This window comes from Haemorhous mexicanus, chromosome 19, assembly GCF_027477595.1.
Source record: "Haemorhous mexicanus isolate bHaeMex1 chromosome 19, bHaeMex1.pri, whole genome shotgun sequence".
Taxonomy (NCBI): Eukaryota; Metazoa; Chordata; class Aves; order Passeriformes; family Fringillidae; genus Haemorhous; species Haemorhous mexicanus.
The window spans coordinates 6,720,013-6,740,026 of NC_082359.1; the positions used below are offsets into that span (position 1 = coordinate 6,720,013).

Here is a 20,014-nt window from a genome sequence, read left to right on the forward strand (position 1 = left end):
TTTACGTATTGCAAAACAAACTGTCTGCACTATGCTTATTAAAGGCATATTTCATTGCCTAATCATGGATGTCTATTGTACCTTTTATGTTTTGAATCATAATTGCAGCCTTTTCCCCAACTGTAATAATGAAAGACATTTTGGCATATGCTTATATTGATTCCCCTTTAACAAAGCACTTAAGACAAATACTTGCATCCCACTGAAATTCATGGCCAACCTTAACTTTGAGTACACTGATGTCACTGGCATTTAGACAAATGGCAATTTATATGGGCACAGAATTGCCTACTTTGTTGGACAGTCATGAGCCCCTGAAGAGAAATCTTCAAAGTCAAAAGTCTTTAAAATACTCAACTGCTTTGGTTAAAACCACTATGGCATCCATGGCTTTTATGTTTTTATCAGAATAAATGTGCTAGCAAAAATATGTGTAGCTGTTGTACTGAAATATCTTTTCTAGCTCCTGGTCTGGAATAATCTTAACTGTAGAAACAATTTTCAGTAGATGTAACAAAACACAGTACATGCAGAAATGGGTAAAGGCAAAACTTAATTGTACACAACACCTTGAGAACAAGCTATCATTAGGTATAATATAAATAATACACTAAATTCTATTCCAATTTTATTTTGTCTTTATGCTTATCTGTTATTCCTTTTGCTTTGGGGTTAAGTGGTATATGAAAATAAGCAAAAAATAATCAAGAATTATGCTTACCTTATTACATTTTTTAGGACTGTTAGTAGTTATCCTAATTAGTTAGAACCTGCAATGAAATATTTTAGGAAATTAAAATAGATTAAAAATGTGGAAATAGAAATGCCTTTACATAGAGTAAAGGTCAATATTTGTTCTCAGCATCAAATCTAGGACATATACTGAGGCAATGCTAAGCTAGCCTGTTTCAGAAACTCAGCATCTCCTGACTTAATGGGAATTTCTCATCAAAATCAGTGGATTTAAAGATATAAAAAAAAAAATTGAGATGAATTGAACAATGTACTCCCTGTACAGAGTACATTGTTCTGACAGAGACATTTCTCAGAGCTCTAAATATATTTTGCTAGCCATTTCTCTACTAATTTTCTCACATTTTTACCTAGCAGCATCCACAGCTACTAACTGGCTTTGTAGCACTGCATTTTGTCCACTTTGTGTTCTAGTTTAAAGCCCAAAGTGAACAGCTGATGTAGAATACTGTAGCCCTGTAAAATTCTCTGACTGCACTCAGGGAGTTTACTCTGGACAAGACTTCAAGAAGCATGCCAGCATGCAGGGACAATGAAAATACCTGTTAGATCTCATTAGCAGGAGTAAAAAGACAGTATTTGAAACCATACTTACCAAGTCTACAGTTTCTCTTAAATTTAAAATATGAGGCCATCCAACCTGGAAAAATCTCAATGGTTATTCAGTTTACATAGAGATACAGAAGTATCAGCATTTCTTTAATAAAAGGTCAGAGTCTGTCTATTTCTTTGTTTCCTTAATACATACATCACCCAAGAGAGACAGCATTAAGATCAAAAAATCGATCTAGTGTAAGCAGAATCATGAGTACAAACTTAAGCAAGTGCAATCACACATTTACTAGAAAAAATATTCTTTATTTATTAATTAATTCATAACACAATAAATATTGGGATCACACATATGAGGGACCCAGCAAAGCTCAGACTTGTTTGCACCATGGTGTGGTTTGACAAACAAATCCTCATCAGCTGGCATCCTAAGAAGCCTGACTAGATTTTTTTGGTACATTTTCACATGCAATCAGTAAGTTGCAATGTACATCAATTGTTTCAATTTACATTGGTCAGGCTTTAAAAAACAATTCTTAAGGACCATCCCTGGTGAATCCTTCAGGAAAAAAAGCACAATCACAATATTTGTCATTATTCTGTCTTGCTGTTGATTCTGACATTATTATGTAGGTGGGATTGTATGTTTTGTTTTACTTCAGGGGGCAACAGCATTTTCCACTAAATGAGGAACAGAACCAGGCTGCTGTTGAAGAGACAGGAACAATTTCATGCAGGCCACTCAGCAATTCTAAAACCAAGGCAGATCTGTTTTTTCTGAAAACCATGACATGCCTTAGTTTCACACTCTATATGCACTGAAGACACATTTCCTTGAGATGTCTCTATTTGCTAAATAATTAATTTGAACTTTATGATGAATGAAATTAACTCATCTTTCCATTGATCTGTCTGTAGGGACAGACAACTCTGTCTGCTGGATGCCTTGGTAGAGCAGAGAAGAGAAGCAGATTTTACATGGTTTAACACCAGTGCTTGCATTTCTGGGAAACAAAAGGAACTATAATAGGCAATCACTGGAAAGAAAACCTTGTATGCATAAAGGTTAGAGTTTTGTCAGAGGTAAGCTGTTTCTTACAGCAAAATTTCCATTAGGCTGTATCTCCATATTTTGAAATATTAAGTAAAACATTTTAAGAAACCCTAATTTACTCTGAACTCCTTTTTTTTTAAACATCTGAGGAAAATCTAGCAAGGGTTTTGGCTGCATCATACTCATAAGGCCCTTTATTAAAGGAAACAGAAACTCCTGAATGTGCAGGTAAGCACCTATTTATATAAAGTTTTCATCATTTCTTCTAAAGGCAGCTGCAAAATTCAGGTATTGTTTCAACAACACTTCCAATCCAAACATTTCTTGTCTACTACAAACTTATGGATAACTTCACAGATGAAAAATGGCATCAGCAGATCTGATAGGGAATGCCACTTGGAGTCCAACTGTATCACTTCTTTCTATTTTATGGACAAGAAACATGGACCAAAAAAAAAACCTCAGGAAAATTTGTAGAGAAAACATTTAGGACTTCTTTTGCTGTTGCTTAAGTTAAAAAAAAAAAAAAAAAGAAAATTTAACATTGTCATATCAATGCGTGTGTGATAAATGCTGTTCAATTCTATTTTACAAGGAAGTTTTGATCCCTTTTGTCTAATAGTTTCTCAGACAGGTACAATTCTCATGGTAAAAATTATTCCACACTTGTTATAAACCATTTTTCTGTGCTGCTGCAGCAGTGAAATAACAATCAAATTAAAACAGCAGATCATGATCATCATGATCATCAGACTATTCTGCAAAACTGCAACAAGTTTGGAATGAAAATAACAAATTCCACACATAAAACACTGACATCAATTAACTGCAAAATGATATATTTTGTTTCACCTGAAGCTGGTCTCTTCCAATGTTTGCTATTCTGCTGTAAAGGGTGCAAGAAGCTGCAACTGGGATTGAAATTCAGTGCAGACTGGTCTGTGTTTGTCAGGCTACGTCCTTAACAGGGTTCTGCACAAGAAGCTTCATTCTCAGATTTATTCCTCTCCTGCCACAGATAAGCCAGCACCTCCCCCTTCTGGAGAGCACAAAAATCAGCAGGAATTTGCAACAGGGTAATGCTTTCTTACTCAGGCCAGTACACAAAAACAAAAAACAAAACAAAACAAAAAAAAGTTGCAGATGATTATTTTATATCTTTGCTCAGGACAGGACCATTTCTCTTCTGGATCATTGCTTAATGTAGTTCCCTTCAGTAATGTGTTTTATTAAAGCCAGATATAAGTCAGTTCAGATATACTCTCTAGCTCATCAGTAAGAAAGTCTTAAAAACAAACCGAGAAAATATTTCAGTGTCAGCCATATTTCTGCATTCTATAAACCAGAAAATGCTGCATAAGGTGGATTATTAGAGGGTTTTACTTTACTTGTCAGCTTAATATACACTGTTCAAGCAGTAATTTGTGAGATGTGTCAATTTAGTTTGGACTGAGCTGAATTAAAAATTTCAGGAGTAGGCAGAGACGCCACCATAAAATTCAACTCTTCTTTAGCACCTCTGAGATCATTCATTCTCAGTCCTCTCCATAATACTGTGACCAGGCTGCTACTGATTAATCCCTTGTCATTCTTCCAGCAGCTGTACAGCTTCAGGTGATTTTCTATTAAATTCCATCACATATTACATTTTAAAGGAAAGAACCCAAAGATGACTGCTTACCCTTTGTTATGCACACCAGGAACTTGTTTCCACTAGTGAATGCAGAGTCTCAGTGTTCAATACAGGATCAGTAATGAGCAATCCAAGTATGCAGGACAAAGCATCCCACCAAACTTCTAAGGGATGCCCTCTCTGATTCCCAGCATCTGAAACTCTTCTGCTGGCCAACAAGGAAACCCAAATCACAACTGCTTCATTTGCAGATGGCCTCAGATGTCACGAGCTTTAGTTACATTTACATATAAAATACTGTGATTATTCCCTAGCTCCCAGCAACAGAAGAGCTTTAGGCTCTTAGAAAGAGAGATTTGTTGCAGCAGGACTACATTGGTTTTAGAACTGTGATGGTGCAAGGAAAATCTTTCAGCTGTGAGAAAAAGCTCTCTACAGGAGAAAAACAAAGATTCCTGTAACCTGAACCCTTAAAACTGTTTCAACTTTAAGTGCCCCTTTTCTTTACAAATATGTTTTGTGCTTTTTTTCCTTCTTTCCAGGGATGGTATTTAACCTCAGCAGCCTGTGACTGTTGCATCCAGGCCAGAACGCTTTGTAATGCGCAACTTGGTAACTTCTTCAGCACAGGTGGGGTGAATGCCAACTGTCTTCATCATCTGAGCATACGTAGCACCACACCTACCAAAAATCAACAACAACAACAACAAATGACTCACAAAGTCAAATGTTATTCACCCGAAGCAGCTAAAAGGTCCTAAAACATCAAAATAATTCTGCTCTTGTCCATTTGATCAGGTAGAGGAGTTGCATTTGTTCTTCAAACAATGCTGTCTATTATTTCTCAGGCACTTACACAACACGTAGACGCCCAGCTTCCCAACTCTGAGGTAGGAAAGAATTGTCATAAGAGTTGAGACAGAGAGAATTAGGCAATTTACCCTAAGTCACAACTGAGCCTGTGGCAAAAACATATGACAAAACTGCAACCTTCAGCTTTTCTTGTACATACATGTGTGTTTCACTAACTCCAGATGGAAAAAAATGCACACATACACACAGAGGAAGAAAATCTTAATTAGAATTGTTGGAAAGAATCTGCTAAAGGAAATAATACCAGAATATTCTTCCATGAACCTAAAGTCTGGTGCTTACACTGAATATATCAATGTTATAAGCGAGGAAAAAAAAAAGTCTTTTAATTAAAAAAACATAACAAGCAAATAAAGCCCACCCAAAACCCCCTTGTGCTACAATCCCACTTGCTTAATTCCTTTACTTGTCCAGTAACATTCTTAAGACTTGATGACTTTCTTTTGAACGGCTATTCCTGGCAGGCCATGCTGTAAAAATAGCTGAAATGGCCCTAAATGTAAAGATTGTTTCAAGCTCTCTATGGAATAATGTTATCTCCCTCTACAAAATACAGGAATGGAAGCTATAGATGTCTTCTGGTATCTCCACTTACATCTAAAAAAGCACTGACAAGCAAAAGATCTTTGCTGACTACAGATATTACTGGAGTGCTGGGTGGGGAGGAAAGATGAAAAATCATCCTTCATAGAAGCTGAAGAAGTATTTGACAAATGAGAAGAACAGCTTTTACAGTCAGGGTTCCACATTGAAAGCTCTGGATTTGTGAAATGCAATAGAAACCAATACAGGAATCTGACCTCCTGGAAACCTCTTACTGTGGCTAAAGTTTTCATTTCCCTCAAGCAAAGCAGAAAAGCACTCCAGTTTCATGTGCTTCCTTTTCAATGGTTATTTTGGATAAAACTTCAAAACAATGACATCCTAAAAAATGTAGTTCTAGAATCTATACCACTGGCAATTAATGGACTACAAACACATGTTGAAAATGTGTACTGAGGGTACCCTGTAATCAGTGATTTCCAAGATATTCCTCACATTATACTTGTGGTCCTGCCTTCTTAATCCTTTCTGCTTTTAATTTATAATAGTCACTCACAACTGCAGGACTAAAACTGCAGTAAAATGGTTATCAAATTTAGGAAAATTAACTGACACCACAACTGGCAATGATTTATGATGTTCCAGACTACTTTCTTTGAAGAGGAAGTTAAAAATGATAATTTTTAATGTAAATATAGGAATTAACATTTCTGAAGATGTGAATCCGCAATAAGAAGGGGAAAGGAAAAAACAAATAAGAAATAATTGTAGCACAGGAAAAGCATGGCAAGGCTTTTCCATTTAACCAGAGAGAACTGAGAATCACTGCTTACTCCTTCAAATGGAGGACTTCTGTATCAATATTTGAGCAAAATCTTAAACAAGATCAGATCACAAAGGATAGGTTTTTTTTATTGCAATTATCAGTTAGCTTCAAACAAAAGTATCTTCCCTCTCTCACCATCCCGCAGAAATCTCTTTTTTACTATACTTTAATTAGCTTATACCCCAGCAATATAAGAATTCGTGCAAAACTTGCTGAACTTTTAAGAAGCCATGGCTGTACAAATTTAAAGATGAGATTAGGAAAGGAAATGCTTGGCAGGTGTAAAGAAAGGCTTTTCTGAAAAGCACAAATATATTTTTAAAGAAGTGACTTGGAAAACTGTATTGTATGGTGATTTCCTATCCTATGCACATAATGCAGAAGAAGCTAAGCTGAAGAAACTAACATTAGTTAAGTTAATGCTTAATTCTGTTTTTTGCTTTAACTATATCAAATCAATGATATATTTTCCTCAGTTGTTCTTTAACTATATCCAGTATTACAATAACTAAATCCAGTACATCTTAATGAAGAACTGCAGTATTTTTGTGAAAATATGTGCAATACTCCATAAAAGTAACAGAAAGCATGCATTCTTTATAGTGTTGCCAAAACTAGCCAGCTATCTTTTATAATCTCACAATAACTTAAGAAGCAGGCTTTAGAAGCTAGAGACATTCTTTTGTACTTACTTGATTCCAAGAGCAAATCCTTGAATAACTTCGCCTGCATTTGGTCCAATGAAATGAAGGCCAAGTATTCGTTGCTCCCTCTCTCGTAAGCACACCATCTGAAAACAATACATCACAAAGAGATCTTTGCTTAGAACACTTAAAGATAAGGCATGAGGATGAATTAAATGAAACTGGAATGCCCTAGTTCAGCTGTTTATTTCCAGCATGCCAAAAACTTATGCACTTGCTTAAGTCTTACTGACTTCAATAGCTCTTACTCTCATTGTCCTTAAGCACTTTTCTGAATTGAAGCTTTATTAGTGTATTTCTTTCAGACTCGAGGGAGCCAATGACAACAATAATTTCTGGTATTGAATACTTTGTTGTTTGCCATTTGTATGAAATCCACAAAGTACTTTCTGTAGTCTGGTGACCAGACCAGTGCTCTTTTCCACTGAGGCCACCTCAGCACTTCTCCAAGCCTGTGCAGCTGCTTTCATCAGGTGTATTTTCACAGAAGATCACCACCATTATCAGCTGTATTTTTACAGATGACCACTAAGAGTCCCAGGATATTTTGTACCTTTGTGACTCAGTCAGTAAACACAGCAGTATATTTGGTGAGATACATTTACCACAAGGGGCACATAACCTAAAAAGGATTTGAACCTCAGAAGCAGCCAAAGATGAAGGTTAATAAGTATCTAGGAAAGCTTGAGTCATTGCACACTTAACTTTTATTAGAGAACTTAATGAAAACATTTTAGTTCCTGTAAGGACACCATCTTTATAATTATGAAAAGAAAGACAGTCTCTCCCTGCATCCTCCCATCAGGCATCAAATTATCACTAATCTACTAAGTTCTGCTATTCAGTAAAAGCTTAAATTCTTTCATCAAGAACGCCAGGAACAGCAGCAATCCTGATGTGGGGCTTTAAATATCAAGGCATTTTAAAGGAAAAATTCTTGCAACAGAGTTTGAAAGACTCAAGTTAAATGTTTATATGTTTTAAGAGTTTAGTAAGGACTATATTAAATATCATCCAACAACTATTATGCTGTTACTACTTCACCCTTAAATATTTACTCTAATTGACATAATTCAAAGGGAATACATAAAATTGAATATCATCACTTTTGTTACACTGGTACTTGGGACACTTAAGGCAAGCATTTACATAATTCAGAGGTGACAAAATACAGTCAGAAGAACTGACTGCAATTATTGACAATGGATATTCCTCCGATAACAATATTGTATAATATAATTGATGAACACATTTATGTAAAAAAGACTATTCCCTGATGATAGGAAGGAAGAAAAGGGAAACTATGATATATTCTACCAACACTCGACTTCATCTTAGCTAAGATTCTCTACTGTAGGCAAGAGCATCAAAAACTTTTCCAACACTGAAGCAACTGGATTGCTGCAGAAGGACCTTTTCAGGTCTGGCACGTTGGTCTAAATCAGGAGGGTTTTTTTTCCCCATGAGTAGAGACTGAATAGTTACTGTAATTTTTTAAGCCTTATGCTTAATTTTTGAAGGTATCATACTTTTGGCAAGAGGTGTCGATATAAATATTTCATGTAACCAGTTAAGAACTTTGCTGGGAGAAGCAGAGATTGATCTCTGAAGAATTTGAAATACTTTTTAGGACCTTAAAAGCAGTTCTAAGATGGTATTTATCAGCAGAACGTCAGTTCTGAAAAATGCTAATATCTGTAGAGCAATTTCAAGATGTCTGTCACCAAGAAAACATCCATCTTGAGATTTTTTTTTGCCAAACAGTGCTCTTTAAAGTTGGCTGTACCATATCCCATTAGAAGTTAAAAGCAAGTTAAATGCCCACAAAACTCACCTTCATATAGCATTGAGCTGCATCTCTTTCAGCCACTGTGAACTCTAAAGGTTTATAATATGCATGGTATACCTGGTAAGAAAAGCAATAACATTTTGTGTTAGAGAGTACTATTATGTCAAAATCTGGTATTTATTACTAGAATAACTACTATTACTACATATTTATACCTTTGTACAAATATTGATTCATTTATAACCTGTTAGTTATTTTAAAGAAAAATACACAAAGCGCAGCAAGAGCTTAACACAAACCTTTCTCAGAGAATCATTAGATTAAAAACAAAACTGAAAAAACCCTCACAAATAATGCTATTCAGACTAATGCACCAAATTAAAGGAAAAAAACTAGCATTTTTAAGCTTCTCCCAAAGGTTCAATGCCTTGTTTACAGAAAAAAAAAATGAAATCCAAGAATCTTTTCATATCTATAATAATGCATCCTCCAAACTGCAATTTTTGCATTCTAAATAGTAAATTATTATTTTTTCATTAATGATTTTCCCTGGGGCAAGTGAGTATAAGTAACACAACATATCTTTTCAAGGGTAACTTGTAGAATGTAACACAACCAGTATTTAATGATGCTGCACAATGTAACTTGCTAAAATGGCAGCTACTTTAAAGCTGTCACACCCTATCAGTGATTTTAAGCCCAAAAGGCAACAGTTCCCATTGTGACCTGCTGCAATACTACTGAAGTTCTGAGCACTTCTGGAGACACCAATCCCTAATTGTAAACACAGTATTTTGGGGACCAAAAATTTTACCTAATACAGCAGTAAAAATTCTGCCTTTCCACAGGGCAACTCTGACATCACCTAGAAAATTAAAACTGCTTTCATACCTCAATATTGTCTGATCCATGACGTTGCACAGCTGCTTCTTCTGACAGGCCAACACAACCATACTCCAAGGGAGTGAAGACTGTGGTAGGCACCTGCTTGGGAGGAAGCAGAAGCTGTTACTGCTGAACCATGTGCAGCAGCTGCGTGGCAGACACTCGTGCATGACTGAGAGGTGCAGCTCGGGCACACACCTCCACTTTGGCTGCTGTCAAATCTGGATTCCAGGTGACAAAATGCAATTCTTTAAAAGAAAGAAGCCAAAGATTGTTCTTACTGCAAGAAGACATAACTCACATTGTCATAGTCCATCAGCTCTGAAGACTGGCCGAAAAGACGCTGAGCCAGCAGTTTTCCTGCAGCTATTGCTGTGGGTGTTAATTCAGGACGGCCCTAAGAAGAGAGCACAAAGCTTTGTTTGAACTTAAGGGAAAGCAGCATCCAAAGATTTCTCCTGGGACAATGGTCAGAGGAAAGCCAAATCTTTGGAATTCCAGCTTGGCAGCCAGGGCTCCAAATAGAAAAAGCAATAATAATTTCTGTCCAAACATGCTTTAAAGTCTGAGTTTACTATCTGTCTTAATGGGGGGGGAAATGTCACAAATTTGTCGAATCTTTATTTCTTATCATGGCACCTCTTGAAAAGCAGCACATATTCACATGCTGACTGCTCACTTCAGCCCTTCTCTCCAAAGTAAGCTGTTAGGAAATTTTTCTAAGTGTCTTTTTAAAGCAAGAAGAGCCTAGTTTAAAGCAACAGTGCTTTTATAATATCAGACCTTTAAAAAAAAATTGTCTGACACATTTTTACAGAACACAGGCACAAACCCCAGCTGTTTGTAGATACTATTACCAACTTCCTCAGTTGGTCCTGAACTGGAAAAGTGGAAAGCTCTTTTGCTAGCACTGTGACCTAAAGGGTGAGCTGGTCCTGGTCTCAGGCTCTGCTGTTATTCAGGGGCTTGAAAGGGATTGCTATTGGCAAATGCAAACTTCCTGCAAGTGAGAAATGGAACGACAGCAGGATATGACCAGGGTGTGCTCCAGTTCAAGCCATGAGTCCTGGCTACTTTTTATATCCAAACAGGGCTGTATATGTGCTAGAACACTAATTCTGAGTGCTGGCACAGCACTGCTGGACCATCAGAACTGCAGAACTGGTTTTAAAGAACTTGAAAGTTTTTGAAAATTGAATTAAAGTATTTGCAAGGGAATATTTTCAAGCGCAAGGAGCAACAGTCCACATAGGTTAATAAGACTAAACAAAATTCATAACTCTAATAAAAAAACCCATTGGTTAAGAGTTCATCCAAGACATATCATCAAAATGCTTGTCTGACATAAGAAAAGAGGTCATAAATTCAGAAGCAATGATATGGAAACATAAGAAAGTGTTCTCCATAACTGAGAAACACTTTTGTGGCACAACATGAAATGCCTTCTAAAATGTGTGAAGTTTTGATTCACACATGTCCCATTTAGATACAACACCACACTCCTGCAAAGCCCCTCTTGGAGGCACTCATTCAATAAGCTCTCAAAATCAGTTCTCAGCAGAAAATAAAACAAGGATTCTCCATCACACACATTCAAAGTTTTTCACTTTTTGTCATTATCCTGAAGTTTTTCAGCATTTACTGGAATCCATTCCTCTTTATCAGCTTATCTTTTTTTGTATGTTGGTAGACAGAATCTCTACATGGTATTAGCTACCATTTCCTTCAGTACACATACCATATTAATTATCTGCATATTAATAGGCATCTAGGCTTTTAGCTGTAGTAATAACCACTTAAAAGTTCAGTTGCAAAAAGCCAATCTGAAACATTACATCTAACCTGATAACAGAAATCACAATTCTAATTGTTAATGAAGGCTAATCTATTTTTCTTCCACAGCACATGACAAATCACAAAGCTGCAAGTCTAGCCCTTTTTCCTTCTAACATCCCTCAAGTCACAATTTTTCAAATCTGGCATTTTGACTTTCAAGTCTGTAAATGTAATTTACCAGATGAAATTTGTTTTTTCTTACACACATTTGCCTGAAATATGTCTGCCAATCATTTCTGTAGCAGGAAATATATGTTGTTTTGGCATTCCAGAAATGAATAGAAGATTGGAACGAGAGATAAAATTGTGAAAGCACTGCCATGCATTCCATAAAACCCAACTAATTACTAAAACATCCATGCAGATAAAGCCCAATTCCTCATAAACAATGACTTAAAGACCTTCCTTGGTAAATATTTGAAATGAACATTCACTTTGCAGTCATGTGTAGAACTACTCTGCTGATAATTATGGATACGAATTGTTCATAAGAATCCTCCAATGCATTATACATTTAACTGAGATGGTCCTAAGAGAGTTTAAAAAGCTTTGAAGTAATGTGTATTTGTTCTAACACAACTCTTTTTGGTCTCATTTCTATTCAAAGCAACATACTGTACATTCCACTTTCTCTACACATCTTTGTTGTAACACCCTTTGAAATATGACAGATGTAGAGTGGCCTGACCATAAACCTCCTTCTGAGAAAATGTCTTTATAGTGTGTGCCATGCTTTTCAGCAAGAACACTACTGAAGGAAGGATTTTAACACAGAGAGTTTATATCAGCACTGAAAAAAAGAATTGACACTAAAATTCCAGCTTGATTTTCCTGATCCTGATTGCAGAAGATGAAAATGCTAAAATGCAATTTCACCTGCCAGTTGAAAATAATATTTTGCCACAACTTGAATAATGTTTTTTGAGGGTACACTAACTGACTCACATCTGGAAGATTTTTTTCCCTTTTTTTCCAAATGAAATCTTGGGTAATATTAGGATTCCATCCCATAGAGGGGTGCAACCAGACACCCATGCACACACAGATTCCCATGTGTACCAGCTAGGTAGGACTCCCAAATGAAAACAGTCATTCTGAGCAATCAGGAAACTCAGCTGCCCCCTTGCTCACTCCCCTTCCAGCCAGAGCATTGAATTCAAACAAAAAAAGCAGTTCTTGCCATTTGGTAGCAATTCAGTATTTATTCAGTGTGGAGTGGCAAAGGAGGGAGGAGGGAACTGCTCGCAAAATTTGAGCAAAAGCGCTTTGTGGTAGCAAAGAAACTCTGACAGGGACAGAGCAGAGCAGAGAGAAATCCTGAGCAGGAACACTGGAGGAAAAAATAATTTTTATAAAGATTCTTAGGGATCATTGATGCTCACTCACAGGAAACAAGATTCCCTTTCCTGTGCTCTTTTGGTAGGTCACACCCAGAAAGTACCACCAAGCTCTGCTCCTGTGGTTCTTAGCAGGACACTCTTGATTCTCATGTGTTAATTTGAGACATGCACTAACACAGGAATTTCTTTCAGTGCTGGTTCCCATGCCAATGAAATTTATTATCTAAATTAATTCTGCTTTTTAAAAAAACCCACTAAACTAATTTAAGTATTCAAATAAAATAATTGCTTAGCAAGTGGAATTCCACAGGTCACGTGTAGGAGTCAGATAAGATAGTGGCAGTATTTCCTTTTATCTCTAAACACTTGAAATGTACGAGTACTATATGATGATCCCTTTAATTCCCTGCATTGAGCCAATATTCAGATAAAAGCTTAAGGGAATATTCTACAGAGCAATGACTTAACTTTTTCATTTTTTCCCCCACTGTGTACACTGGACACAGCATAGAACAGTGCTGCTGTTTTTAACACTTCTACTTAGAAGTGTCTATTGCACCACTCAGGTTCAAAAACCTGCACTAATAGGGACAAAAGCAGGAAAAGGAAATCCAAGTTTTAACAACAAAATGAAAATGACAAATAAATGAAGACAAGATTTTTTAGATTGAGAGAAGGAAAGAGGAGAGCATCCTGCCTCCAACTTTATATTTCTTATCTAAATCCTCAAAGGGCAAAAGACAAAAAGCATCCAAAAGGAAATGACTTGCCCAAAATAACACTGCAGATTGGCAGCAAAATAAGCAACAGATTCTAAGCCCTGCCAGCATTGCCTCTAACAACTGCTTCTTGGATGAAATTAAAAAGAAAATTTTGGAAAGCAGGAGGGAGCCAAGCCATATATATCAGGGATAAGCAGGTGTAGGAGGTTGTTGTGAGCAGAAAGTGGACTTTAGGAAGTATCTGAGAACAAAAAGTGACAAATACAGAGGGACTCTGCATGTGAAATGAGAAGAAAGGAGATGTACTCTACAAAATCCCAAAGCTCTGAATAACTGGACAGGGCAACCAGACAAAGAAGTTGTGTAGAGTAAGGGGGAAAAAATGAAAAAGGAGAAATATCTGAGAAGGAAAGAGTTTTAACACAATTCAAAAGGAAATGGCAAGTCCACATGAAGATGGAGACCGACAGGAAGAAACACATGTCTACACACAGGGAAGAGGTCAGGAGTGGTCAGCAGATTTATGAGATTTAAGTGTCTCTGGCAGCTCCAGAGTCCAGTCAGAAATTTGCAGGGCTATTCCCAAGAGATGATTTAATCCATTACAATCTCTTCAGAAACTAAAAGCACCTGTAAGGTTTATACATTTGAGAGATCTTTAAAATATTTTAAACATAGCAGAACGAGAAATTTTCTAAACTTCTCTAAAATTATACTATATATACTGTTTGGATATTGCTACAATATTTAGCTTTACCAGACTTGTAAGGCAGATGCCTGCACTATATGAAAAACTATCTTGATAGAAAGGCCTCAATTCCAGTAACAGGTGAGAGAACTCTGTATCTTACAATGCCCAGCATTGCTCTGTATTCTACATATTGCCCAAATTTTCCAGGCACAGCAGGCAGATGATGACAACATCCTCCTGCAACTTTACAGTTCGGAATCCAGACAAACATTTTTTATGAAATCAACATATTTGAGGATGCCCAACTTACAGCAGATAACTTGAGCTCTTATGTAAAATGACAATTGGCAGATTGAAAGCATTTAAGTGCACATTTATCATGACAAAATATTCTTGTCATATATGACTATAGATTATCAATAGCACTAGAATAAGACCACAGAATCTGGTTTTATCTCTCTAATAAGTAAATTATTTTGCTTAAGTTATAATATCCCCTTTAAAAAAAAAACCAAAACAAACAAAAAAGCCACACCCCTCATGTTTATTTAGCATAATCATTCAGAAATCATGAAGTATTCCAAATGCATTCCAAAGGCATTCAGTACTTTCAGCAATTACTTTTCCTTATTCTAGAGGAAAGTACTAAGAAGCATTTTGCATCAGGGAGCTATTTTGTGATTAGTCTCAATTAACACCCAAAATACCCCAAATGCAGTCACAGAACTTGTCATGGTCATTCCCAGTAAATGTACTTAGCTACAGAAGAATTGCTTTCACTCAGCATTCACAGGCAGTATGAAGTCATATGTCAAAAGTGATACAAACAGTATTAGAAGGATAATAGGAGTGATAAAGACATCATTATTAGCCTCTGACCAATGATGCATTCCCTGATAAACATCAGCAATAATCTCTCATGCTGAGATACTTCACAAGATCCCTGTGAAGGAAATTACTGACCCAGGTGGCTGGCATAAACACTCTAGCCCTGCCAAGTGAAAAAGTGCAAAACACGAAGATATACACTAGAGCATGACTACATCTGGGGACTAGTTATTAGTCAGGAACAAAGTTGGCTTCCTGTTATTGTAAAATAGTTTATGTAGACTCAGTACCTCTGTTATGTCTCCAACTGCATAAATGTGAGGAACAGAAGTAGCTTCATTGGCATCAACAATAATCTTTCCAGTTTCAGAGTTAATTTTCACTCCAACTGCCTCCAAATTGAGAGTTTTGGTGTCAGGGGCTCGGCCTTAAGGAAAAACAAAAACAAAAAAAATTAAAGTAAAAGCTATTGGAAAACTTTAGCAGTGTTAATCTAAAAAGCTGGCATCCTCCACTGTGGATCTCCAAGAACTTTGTTCTATTTGATAGTCCAAGCAGAAATATGAGAAAACTTATACTGAGAAAGCTGCAGGGGTGGAAAGCATGCACATGACATTCTGTGGGAAAGGAGCTCAATCACTACTGCCTTTGCTCAGACATCAGAGGGTTATCCTTTTTAAATATGGAAAACCACATGATTTCATATTTATTGAAGATTCTAAATTCAGTTTCCTAATGTAGCACAAATATACATATAAAAACTAAGCAACTTCTACACTGAAAATTTCCAATAAACGTTAACTGAATGGTGCTCAATGCCAACGTGTTGTGTTTACTCTTTGAATAAAAATTATTAATAATGCTGTTAAACATTCCTGATGTCCTTGTTTCTTGTAATCTGAATACACTTATCTTGAAACACTTTTAGTGCCCTCAGCTTAGATGAAAAATTTTATTAACTTTGCTCTCAAGTCCTAAATGCTGATTCAGTTATCTCAAACTGTATTTGAGCTATTTCTGTAGAGTTCAGAAACATTTTAAATGTATTTAAAAACAAATGAGGCAAATCCAACCAAGCCCAGATTTTATTACAGCTTCCTATTCCAATGATATCAAATTATCTCATATTTAAAAAATATATTTTTGTAGAGTTTCCTGCATAGTTACCCCTTGATTACTGAAGTCTTAACAGCATTACACTGAGCTTTGTATAGAGTATCTAAGGAAGCAATTCCTGACCCAGAAATTGGAATCTTAAATCCTATCCAACTTGTTTGAAAGTTAATAAGCACAGTGAAATTATGTGGTAGTCACAACATTTTTAAGGCTACACAGGATCACACAGAAAAAAACCAAACCTGACTATATCCAAATTAAGGAAATTTTTCAACATTGTGTCCGTTTTAGAGGCTTTAATGAATATGGATATATCTACACATACAAGTCTCCTTTGTGTGGGTCATGATTTGCATTCAATTTAATACAGAGCTATAGCAAAGCACAACAAAAGAGGAAACGTGTTTTCATTATAAAAACAAGCTCTTTGATGTTAATGTAGGAAATTATTAAACAAAAGGAAAACCTGGCTTGTCAATACAGACCTAATTATATGTAAACATATGATTCAGTGCTTTATACATCTTCCATATAGCCAGGCCCTCAAACAATGTCACATCTGAATGCCTCTGTAAAGACTTCTGTGTATTAATTTCATCTGCTGAAACCAACACTTCCTCTGGGAGCACTGACTGAAGCTGTCGGCACTTGGCTATCTGTCTGTCTTCCCTTCTGTTGTCCCCATGGGATGTTGATCTGCTGTTCCTTCTCTGCCCCCTGCTCCCCAGTCCTGATGCTATCAGGCAACAAAAATAATAAACCTCCAGGACCTTATCTTGGCTCGGATGTGAAACAACTTCCTACCGTTGTATTTCTTTGGGTATTGAGAGTAAAGCCTGGGTATTCTGCAAATGGACAACTAATGGGGTTTTCTAGTTTCCTCTTTTTCCTGCCAGGCAGAGCCAAGAGAAAACTTAGCACGCAATGGCAGGCACTGAAAGAGGAAAAAAAGAAAACCCCTCAACAGAGTAATTTAAAGACCTGTGGCAACAACAGCTGAGTTTATCAAACCTGCAGGATAACACTTAACCTTTCCATTGCAGCCAATTTTAACATATGTACAGCTTGGTATTAATAGCTAAGAGTTAGAAAAAAAGTGCTGCTTCTCATAGTGAAGTTTCTCTCTCAATTTCACTGCTTAACTATTATTTTTGAAGGCAAAACCAGAATTCTTAAACACTGAACTGAAGCTTTACTGGCCTTTAGCCCCATGTAGGTTCACCCCCATAAACAAGAAATATTCTTGTTGATCTTGCTTCATCTCAAATTCAGTAGCTGAGGCTCACGATTATACAATGTGTCTTGGTAGGTTGCAGTGCCAAATTCAGGGAATTTTGATGTTTCCTAACATTCACTATTATAAAATCAGTTTTCACCATTTCTCAGAAGGACTTTCATTTTATACCCATAACTCCTGATTTTTTCATATTTTCAACTTCAAGAAAGCATGACTTCACAGCTTATTTCTAAGATGCCAAATCCTACCAGGCACACAAACCTACACTTTGCCTAAAATCAGCACATGTGCTTTTAGATTGAAGATGTCCTAAACTGCCAAAGAACAGGAGTGTACAATTGTATAGGACACAAGATTAGATATAGCTTTCATTCAAAACAGCAAAATATGCCAGACATCTAGAAGAAAGGTGTAACTCAAATCTGACCCTTAAAAAGGTTACCTGCCTCCTGCACTTCTAACAGCACACCACAATCTCATCTTTCATAGACCCACACGCTTACCACACAGCTGTGAAAACCACACAGAGCCCTGCTCTCAGTGCCAGCCCCCATTTGCTTTTAACTTTAAAAGAAAAAGCAGCTTTTTGATCTGTTTTTGTAAAATCTAACAACTCAGCTTCCTAAGAGGGCTGCCAGCCAGGGGGCTGCACTGCAGAGAGTGACAGGGGAGGGGCTGAAGCTCACATCACAGACACTGGCCAGGCTGGCTGTGGCATTTGTGTCCCATCACCTGCCTGGGACTTCTGGTAATTATGCCTGAACACAAAACAAGAGGAATGAGTATCAGACTGTGACCTTCAGGTGCAGGACCTTCAACAGTGGAGACTGGAACAGCTAAACTCAGAATTCAGAGGAATAGCCATAGTCAGGTAAGTAGGAGTGGCAAATGAGTGACAGCATACTCTTATATCCAGTAAGATTTCCCAGGGTGATAAAGGTGCAGCTGACAGCAGAATTTTATAATGGGTCTTCCAGAGTTTTTTAACCACAGAAGTTAGAATGCCTGTTTGCCTCCCAACATTTGAAAAATCCAAACTGGAGCAAACCACACATTTTATTGTAGATGGCCACTGTGAGGATACTGCCAGGTGACATGAGAGTTTTTCTGGAAAAAGCTCAAGCCAAATAATCTTCTCCACTTCTTCCCTATACATTGGCACATCACATTATAACTTTATCCAATCTGACCTCAATCTGACCTTAATCAAAATCTTGTCTTTGTCCCCAGACTTAGTACTCTCTTCATTCTGAGTCTCTGACACATTCCCCAAATTAGTTTCAATACCACTGCCCTTTCCTCCTTCAAATGTCTCCTAAAACCCACAAGATGTTCACTAAAACATAACCAGCTGATAAAGACTAATAAAAACCATTTCAGTGTAACTACTGGTCAGATTACAGGAAAATATTGACTAGAGTAAGATTAAGTAAGGTTAAAAAAAGTTCAGAACCTTTATAACATTGATAACAGTGTGCACCATTTCTACAAGGATGCTTTTGAACATTACATCCATTACTGATAAACCTCCAACATGCCTGCCACAATTTGAAAAGAAATCTGGTCCTTAGTCAATACTGGGGCAGTAACTGGCTCTCTGGCAAGGCTGCTCACTGTACTCTCCTGTAGCAATAACACTTTTTACACAGAGGAGTCCTCTCAGCAGAAAGCTTGTGGTACAATGAGCAAAAACCTGCCTGTGGCCATCCAGTGCACACCTGGAGTTCACAATAAAAGCAACTCCAAATGACATGTAATTAAATTAAAAACTTACAGCATGGGACAGACTTCTAAAATTCTACTTTTCTTGTTCTCAATGTCCTGTAAAAATGGAAGAGGGCTGGAAACATTTTCTGAGAAGAAAGTTACAGTTCTCTCTTACATTATTTCTCCCACACAAAGCTTGCTTTAAGCAAAGGTTTGGTTTCAAAGGATGGCTCTTCAGTCTCAAAACAAGCACTCAATCACCATTCCCAAGAGAGGCAGGTCATTGGCTTCAATCTCCTCAGCATTTATGATTGAACAGAATCTGCTGCATGCAGTAATTATACTGTTTTCAAGAAATTACTTTGGAGTAATTTTTTACCATTTAAAAATCTATTTCTACCATCAGTGAAGTAAAGGTTAGCATCACCTATCAACTCAAATAGCATCTTAGTGCTGAAATAGTTCTGAATCCAACCTTCTTCACATGCAGATTTAGAGGCATAGCCTAGCACATGAACTTATTTTTTTAGTTACAGGCTGGCATAATAAGGAGCATAAAATAAAAGTTACACTCAAAGTTTATGGGTTGGTTACACAAAGGGAAAAGCACATTAAAAATAGCCCTGCTGAATAAAGTCTGACTGAATGTCCCTAAAATTAGATATTGGAAAAAATCTAAAAGCACTGGCTGATATAATGGGAATGACAATTTTCATTAGGATTGCAGAAACCATATCTAATCAAATTTCATTAGGATTGCAGAAACCATATCTAATCAAGAAAGCAATGAATTTAAGTTAGTAAGAGAGACAGACATGGGAAGCTCAGAACAAAGACCCAAAGCTCCAGTAAACCACAGCACATTAGCATTAAGAGTTGTCTGAGAGCAACCAAGGTGCTTTATTTTTCACTGAATAATGCAAAG

The 20,014-nt window shown here is 36.8% G+C and overlaps 1 protein-coding gene across 3 annotated transcripts in view; it reads right to left on the minus strand.

Moving 5' to 3' along the window:
* Window positions 1-1,590: 1,590 nt before the first annotated feature.
* TXNRD2 (thioredoxin reductase 2) overlaps window positions 1,591-20,014 on the minus strand; it is a 32,218-nt gene continuing 13,794 nt past the window's right edge. For all 3 annotated transcript variants that reach the window (XM_059863837.1, XM_059863839.1, XM_059863838.1), the window contains exons 12-17: window positions 15,320-15,456; window positions 9,914-10,009; window positions 9,619-9,711; window positions 8,773-8,844; window positions 6,927-7,024; window positions 1,591-4,673 (exon numbers count right to left, since the gene is read on the minus strand). In XM_059863837.1, coding sequence (XP_059719820.1) covers window positions 4,550-4,673; window positions 6,927-7,024; window positions 8,773-8,844; window positions 9,619-9,711; window positions 9,914-10,009; window positions 15,320-15,456 — 620 coding nt within the window. In that variant the 3' untranslated portion in view covers window positions 1,591-4,549. The remainder of the gene's footprint in view (window positions 4,674-6,926; window positions 7,025-8,772; window positions 8,845-9,618; window positions 9,712-9,913; window positions 10,010-15,319; window positions 15,457-20,014) is intronic.